The sequence below is a fragment of the Neofelis nebulosa genome, chromosome 6 (genome assembly GCF_028018385.1).
Source record: "Neofelis nebulosa isolate mNeoNeb1 chromosome 6, mNeoNeb1.pri, whole genome shotgun sequence".
Taxonomy (NCBI): Eukaryota; Metazoa; Chordata; class Mammalia; order Carnivora; family Felidae; genus Neofelis; species Neofelis nebulosa.
Window position 1 is genome coordinate 153,547,211 of NC_080787.1, and position 8,066 is coordinate 153,555,276.

At 58.4% G+C, this 8,066-nt stretch overlaps 1 protein-coding gene across 1 annotated transcript; it reads right to left on the reverse strand.

Annotated features, from left to right (window-relative positions):
* Positions 1–1,042: 1,042 nt before the first annotated feature.
* Positions 1,043–7,840, reverse strand: GPR31 (G protein-coupled receptor 31). The gene has a single exon (XM_058735899.1). The coding sequence runs from the start codon at positions 7,691–7,693 to the stop codon at positions 6,752–6,754; it is 942 nt and encodes a 313-aa protein (XP_058591882.1). The 5' UTR covers positions 7,694–7,840; the 3' UTR covers positions 1,043–6,751.
* Between the last annotated feature and the right edge of the window lie 226 nt (positions 7,841–8,066).

Here is an 8,066-nt window from a genome sequence, read left to right on the forward strand (position 1 = left end):
GGACTCTGTCAGGATCTGACACGGAAGGAGACCCTCAGCCCAGCGGCTCACCAGGCGGCTCCTGATGCTTCTCCAGGCTGTGGACGGTCACCACGATCAGCCACTCCAGGGGGTCTGGAGGGGGCGTGGGCAGGACCGGGAGGGGAGCCTGGGACGCCCCCTGGGCCGTGCTGAGCTGCGGTCTGGGTGGGACTGGGCGTCTCCCCTGCCGTCTCCCCCCACTGAGGCTGGCAGGCTCTGTCTCCCTCTCTGCTAATGACCCTGTTCCTTTCCATCGCCCCCCAGGCCCCTTACATGTCAGGTTGGGAATGTGGTTTTCAAGTGATGTGACCTCCCAAGTCACCATGGCTTCCGGTGAATGTCACTACATCATTTTTAAATTAAAAAAATTTTTAAAAAAATATTTATTTATTTTTAAGAGAGAGAGACAGAGAGAGAGAGAGTGCTCAGGGGAGGGGCAGAGAGAGAGGGAGACACAGAATCTGAAGCAGGTTCTGGGCTCCGAGCCGTCAGCACAGAGCCCGACGTGGGGCTCGAACCCACGAACCTCGAGATCACGACCTGAGCCGAAGTCGGACGCTCAACCGACTGAGCCACCCAGGGCCCCCTGTACCGTGAGGTTTTTGATGTGACACAAAAACCAAATGACAAGCTTTGGGGGCTTTGGACTGTCCTCAAGCCGGTAAAGGAAGACTGAGTAGGAGAGTCGGGGGTCAGGTGCCGTGTGTGTTGGGAGGAATGAGGGGCTCCAGGGACAGGAGGGCGCTTGGACGAGGAAGGGACAGAGCCTGGGTGAAAGTCTGAAGATCGTGAAGGAGACGTCAGTGGGGGCTGCAGGTGACAGCCGCAGGAACAGAGTGACAAAGTAAACCTGAAAATCGCACTGACAGGTGTCACCGAAGTCGCTGCTCTGACACATGGGAATGGGGGGGCACCAGGGCAGAGAGTTTGTGAGGGCTGCAGAGAAACAGCCCTCCGGGGTGCACACAGACACAGGGATTTACTTACGGGACGTGGCTCGTGTGCCTGTGGGGAGGGCAAATCTGAAACTCAGGGGACAGGCTGCGAGCTCAGGCGGGGTGGCTAATCCCAGTCTGGAGGCACACTCAGAGCTTTGGCTTTTCATACCTTCACCTGATTGGACGAGGCCCACCACACCAGCAGGGACAATTTTGTTTATTCATAGACAACTGCCTGCAGATGTTTACCGCATCCATAAAACACCTTCACACCTCACCTGGGTTCGCGTCTCATGAATCATTGGCCACCGAGGTGTGGCCAAATGGACACAAAGTCAACCATCGCATTTACTAAGGAACACTGAAAAAGGATGCTTGGAACAGTGAAAGAATTCTGAGGTGGACAGTCATTTAACCGTCTACACTCGCACACACACCGGGACACCCCGCCGGCCCCCCTGCCCCTGTGGCTCCGTAGGCCTGGGGGTCTGATGCTTCTCCTCCGGGTGCCCCGCGCGGCCTGCCCACCGCCTGAGCCTGCCTGCGGGGGCCGCCTGGCCCTGGGGGTCCCTGCCATTTTCCTCACGCACCTGTTCTCTAAACCCGCTGCAGGTGCAAAGGGAAGACGGCAGAAGAAATGTCACAGAGTAGTGACTCCATTCCCTCCAGTCAAAGTGGCCCGTGAGGCAAACCGCCTAATGAATGAAAATGCGGAAAGCCTTCTGTGCTCCCGGCAGCCGACTGGAGAGAAGATTCCGGGGTGTTCCCAGAGGCCGCAGCCTGGGGACGGGAACGCTTCTCGGGGAGGAGATCCTGCGGGCAGCTGGGGTCCGACCCTGTGCGGCTCGGAAATGCCGCCCCTGCGTCTCACCAGCAGGTGGGAGAGAGGCCAGAACCCCTGGGGGCGGGAAGGAAGGACCGAAGGAAGCACCGTAAGGAAATTGGTAACCGTCCTGCTCATGACACCGTGAACCCAGCCTCTTTCCCCAATTCCTGCTGTGTCGTGTTCAGAGGGTCTAACTTAGAAAATAAGACTATAGTTTGGGTCCAATATCCCTGCTGCTGTCCCTGATTAGAACGTTAAAAAAAATTGTTCCATGTCATTGTACACTTTCCGAATAAAATATGTAAAAGGGAAGCCCTGTGGCGGTTTTCGTTAATACCTCCTGCATTTGTAAGTTTTCTTTTCATTTAATATTCTTAATAGTATTTCATTCTAAATCGTCTGAATGCCCTACCACAGATGTGCCGCTGTTTCGATCACTCCTCACGGAAGGGGGGAGAGGGCTGACCCCCGGCGGGTGTGGAATCCGGGGTCTCCAGGCAGGTTGGACCTGGGAGCACTTTGCCGTTGAGCACGTGGGGAGGGAAAGGGCGTGGGTGCCATCAGAAGGACCTTGATCTGCAGGCAGGAGGCGAGCGGAGTGGCCTTGCTCTGGCTGGCAAGTGACAACCCTCGAGGGGAGGAGCTGGGATTTTGTCCCAAGAGTGTCTGGCTTCCGCCCGAGCTTGTGGCTTTCAGTCCCTTCGAAAGGCGTCTCAGAAGCCTTTATGAAGAGCTTCCACTGCAGGACATTTCCAGAAGTTTCCAGGGGACATACACAAAGCCCTGCTGACAACAGGCGGGGGGGGTGGGGGACAGGGTGACACTGGCCCGGGACACGGGAGGCTTCCCTTCCCCAGCTCTGCCTTTGTATTATTCTTGAATTTCTCCGTGGGCGTCTTCGTGGGCGGTCTTCGTCCGTGCATCTCAGTTCTGTCCATCTCCCTGTCTGCACGGTGACAGCGGGGGAGGGTAGACACGCGGGGTTTTCGGGGACTGATGCCAGCTCGCAAAGGAACAGAAGGGGGGGTACAGCAGTGCTGTGCTGGCGACTCAGCTGTGGAACGTTCTGGAATCGGCGAGCTGGCCACAGGGGGGCTAGCAAACCTGCTTTTCTCCCAGAGGACCAGTTACTGGGACGCCACCAGATAGGAGGAAAATCAAAATATAAGTAAGCAGTGAAAGCCCAAAGAGAGGTCATATAGGAACACATCGTGCCAGGTCAGCAGGCCAGACACAAAACTACGAATGCCGTTCAAGTCCACTCGCACGAGGTCTCTACGGTGGCACCATTCCTAGAGACCGGATTTCTAGGAGGCGGGTGGGCGCCAGGGGCGGGGGAGTGGGGACTGCTGTCTGATGGGGGCAGAGTTCAGTTTGGGCAGATGGAAAGTTCTGGAGACGGGTGGTGGGGATAGCAGCACAGCAGTGAGATTGTCTTACCGCCACTGGGCTATGCGCTAAAATGTACATTTTACCACAATTTTAAAGGAGACATTTCAAGGAGGACGTTGTTTGGGGATTCCATGAGCACTCCACGAGCACTAGTATGTTCCAGAAGCCTCTGAGAGTCACTGACGCACCTCTCAGCCCCCGACCCAGCCCACGGGCAGATATGCGGTCGGTTCATTCTCCTGACCCCTCAACAAATCAAAACTATTGACTTGGTTGTTGGCAGAAGTGACCATGAAAATAGAGAGGAAAATCTTTCTCCAAAAAATATGAAAAATCATCATATTTTCATTTGTATTAGTGTCTTCCTAGAAGATTCTGGAAGATACATTGTAAGTTTGCCTTGGGATCCTTGCCTGAGAATTTCAAACTGTATTAACAAAATCATTTTTTGTAGCCCGTGATAAAGTTTAAATCAGGTTAATTTGTTCATCGATTTGTTATTGAGTCCACGAGGGCACCGGGTGCCAGGCCTTGTGCACAGTGCTGGGGACACAAAGATAAGTGGGCATTTCCCAAGCTTCAGGGAGGTGACGCAGAGGGGAAGGCGGGCGTGAGCACCGGAGGGTGGCCTGTGGGGTGTGGGGAAGGTGTCGTGTTGTCGGGGGCTCTGTGAAGAGGCAGGTCTCAGGGGTCAGACCAGGAAGGGCAGGCAGGAAGTTAGAGGACAGAGATCAGAACGGTCCGTGAAGGAGGCCCAGCACCCGGAGGACGTCTATGTAGCTGGGGGGGAGTCAGTGGCCGACTGGATTTTGGAAAAAGACAAGACAACGCTTGCTGACTTTAAAAACACTGATAGCATCATCTGCCTGGGGAAACAGATTCATCGCTCAAGTTGAAATTCGGGCTCCCGGCTGTCCTTCCTGGATCTGCCACAGTTCAGACAACGCTGAGATTTGCAAGCCTCACAGACGGGACTGTGCACCTGCTATATTAGAAGAAGCGAGTCAAAGGAGAAAAGAAAGTAACACTTGCGGCCGGCAGCGAAGTGGTTGTGGTTCTGAGGCCCGTCATCTTCTGCCTGCCCACGGTTCCCTCTGACCCGTTTCCTCACCCAGAGAAGAGAGTTTGGAACAGGACAGCTCCTCCTCGGATGTCTCTGGAGGAGACAACCTTCTGAGGGCAGAGCTCGTGAGGCTTCTGTGATGGGAGTGACAGGACGGGAGGCCAGAGAAACATCCCCAGAGGTGGGTGTTGGCAGGATCCGGAACCTTCCAGCGTACCGAGAAGTTATCCCCTTTCACAGATGTGCAAAATAAAACTCGAGTCAGACAGAATGCTCGCAGAGGATCTGGAGAGGGTTTACCGGAAAGAAAGCGCACAGTAACAGACCTTGGACCTGGCAGAATGTTGCTGGAGGCGTCCAGGTCAAGACTGGCCATCCCGCTCCGGGCTCTGTGTTGAGGGCGCACAGGTGAAAAGCTGTGTCCCTAAAGGACGCCCAGTCTGGCTGGGGACGTAAACAAAGTTAAGATCATAAACCGATGGCTTGAAAATAGCCAAGGGACGCCTACCGAGTGCTGATCGTGGGCCGGGCTCTGCGCTCAACGTTTTATGTATTATTTTACTTAAGCCGTGCAATGGTCCCGGGGTTGGTTATTCACAGGGCAGTTGGGTGGCATGTCCCAGGTCACAAAGCTAGGAAGTGACAGAGCGGGATGTTGACCCAAAGGCCTTGACCTTGGCCACTAACCCCGTGTCTGGCATCTGCTCTGGCTGTGCGTTAACAGAATTAACGACGAGTCTTCAAAAACACCAGCGCCCGGGACTCCGCGGACAGACCGAGTCAGAACACTGGGGTTGGCCGAGGCATCAGGGTTTTCTGGGCCCCCCCACCTGCCACGCGGGCGTCGTGCCGGGCTAACAATGAGCAGGGATTGGTGGGAGGTGTGGCCGGCTGAGCCCGGAGACGGACGTGGCCGTGCTGGGGGCTTTGGGCCCCCAAGGGCACGGCTGCAGTGAGGTCTATGGGGGCTGCGTGATGTCACAGGGTGATTTGCCTGTGACAGGACTGCAGATCATCGCGTCCAGACTCAGGGACGTGGTGAAGAGACATCTGGTAATTATTATTGCGTAATCAAGTAAAGAACTGCCTGTGGAGAGCTTTTCACGACGTGGGAAATGTTTATGGTAAGTGTTAGATTTTTAAAAAGCAGCATGTAGGACTGTCCGTGCGGGAAGCTGGGCACAGCGGGTCACACCTGCGTTCCAGGCCCCTGAAATCCCCTCCCCGGGGAGGACACAAAACCCACGCAAGTAGGGAGCATCGCTGAGAGACGGTGACCCCCCGGGGACTCTGTGAGGCAGATCTTGACGTACGTCACGAGCTGGGCACAGTAAGACGAACACACTCACATGTTAAATTCAGTTCTGAGAAGGAGCCTCCCTGGTAGGACAGACCCAGGACGATCTGCCATTTTCTACTGCCTGATGTCACCCGTGTCCACCTTAAGTATTACAGAGACCATGGGGTGGCCCGGGGAGAAGCGTGGGCCATCTGTCTGCGTGGGCAATGCAGGTGCGGCTCCAGGCAGGGTGACAGGTGTGGGCCTGGTTGCGAAGCCGATCCTGTGTCTAAGCATCCTGGGGAGTCTCTTTTGGGGACCACACTACCAGGTTTGGACAGAGAGTGAGAGACAAGGCAGTTAGGGAGGAGGTTGCCACCATCACGAGCTCCAGGCTTGGGACATAGTTTAGAAGTATGACATGGGACGATGCAGCCGTCGCAGGAGCACTAGGGCTGGGCTGGGGTGGCACCCCCTCCACCCCCCAGTGTCGGGTGGGGACCGCGGTTTGGGGTCTCCCCCTGTGCGTTTCTCCCACGAGGCATCACACGTACAGTGACTTCCCAGAGCAGGGAAGCAAAGTGAATTTCAGAAGCATGTAGACATTCCGACTTGAGAAGGAAGTTCCAGAGGCAATTTCGACTCGCTTAGTAGGAACGTGTTTCTTAGGAGAAACTTAGGGAGCCGCGTGATCTTGGACATAAGGCACCGTCTGTGCAGACGAGGCAAGAATTTATGAAATGGAGAACCTTCCACGCCAGGCAGAGCCCAGCCCAGAGCACGGGAAGGTGCACGCCCGGAGCCTGGCCGAGCGGCCCCATGTCCCCACTTTCCCGGGTCCGTTACGAGTCCGTGCAAGTGGGAAGAAAGCAGACTCGGTGCGTTTGGGGGCTGAAGCGGACAGACAGCAGGCGACTCACCGAGAGCGGGCAGCGCGGGAACCCACGAGGGCGGCTTCCCCCGGTGGGGGCCGCCCGCGGCTGTGTGTTTCCAGGCCGGCCGTGCCGTCTGCGTCGTCGTGGGCGCAAAGAGCCTCTGGCTCGCCGATCCGAGGTCCGATCGCGCACAATAGCCGCGGGAAACACGGTAGGCCGCGGATAGGAGACGTTCGCTGCGGGTGCGCCGGAGTCGGGGTCCCCACCTTTGTAGCGCAGCCCGGGCATTTCCTCGCTCCGGAGCCCCAGGAGCCGGTCGTCACGGCTCAGCCCGCGGGGGCGGGTGGCCGGCCGGCCTCAGCAGTAGGAGTCGTTGATGTCACCCGGGGCCTCGACCTCCCTCCCTCGGCCTCTGAGGGTGTTGAAGACCCTGCGGTAGGAGCGTCTGAACGCGGGGTTGGAGAAGCAGTACACCGCTGGGTTCAGCCCGCTCTGCAGGTACGTGAGGCCGTTGGTCACGTCGGACACGTGCACCATCGCTCCCAGGACCCTGCAGCCGCCCACCCCTCGGGAGACGGCCACCAGGACCCGGGCCAGGAAGCTGGGCAGGAAGCAGGCCGCGAAGAGGACGACGACCACGGTCACCAGCGCCCGGGCCCTCTGCAGCTGGGGCTGCCGGTCCGGGTCTCGGAGTCGCCCCCGGAGGATCCTGACGATCCTGGCGTTGCAGAACAGGATGAGGCCGAAGGGGAGAACGAACTGCGCCGAGAACAGGGCTTCCTGCCAGAGGGCGCTGAGGGAGAGCTCCCCCCGGGGCTCCAGGCCGGGGCACTCGGCCTCCGACACGAGCAGGCTCCGGTGGCTGAGGCCGAGCGGCAGGAGCCAGACGCAGCCCGAGACCCCCCAGGCCGCCCGCGGGGACAGCAGGTTGACCCTGAGCCGGGGGTGGACCACTCGGAAGTAGCGGTCCACGGCCACGGCCGTGAGGAAGGCGATGCCCGCCCCGCGGCTCAGCACCTGTAGGAACAGGAGGCCGCGGCAGGACGCGTGTCCCAGGGGCCACGTCTTGTGGCTCAGGTAGAAGGCGGCGTGGAAGGGCAGGCAGACGGCGAGCAGGAGGTCGGCGGCCACCAGGTTGAGCAGGTACACGGCGTAGGGCTTGCGCACCTTGAGGCGGAACGCGAAGGTCCACAGCGCCACGACGTTGCCCAGCAGGCCCAACCCGCACTCCAGCGCCAGCAGCACGGCCACGGTCGCCTCCACCGCGTCGCTGTGCCGCGAGCAGTTGGCGGCCGGCATGTCCCCCCGCTCGCGCCGCCGTGGTCCCCCGCGAGGTGGCCAAGGGCAGAGAGCCCGGGCTGCGGGCGACACGCCTTCCTGCAGAGGGAGAGACGCGGGCTTCTCTCTGCCGCGCGGGGACGGGAGTTCTGCATTTTCGCGGTAGGAAGAAACACTGAACCCGCGGCAGGATGAAGTCAAAAGCAAACTAAAACGTGTCTGGGGAAAGGGGACCGGGGAGGGGAGGGGAAAACACCCTTTCAGTTTTGTTCTGCTTGGTTTCGCTCTAAAAAGAAGCTGTGTTTCACTTCACGTCATCTGCGTGCCACTGAAGCCACGAGGCCCTCAAGAGCTGGGCGAGCACAGGTCTCCGTCGGCGGGGGCCACGGAAGGA

Excerpts from the sequence above, each read along its gene's own strand:
- GPR31 (XM_058735899.1), bottom strand. The coding sequence starts at position 7,693 with ATGCCGGCCGCCAACTGCTCGCGGCACAGCGACGCGGTGGAGGCGACC.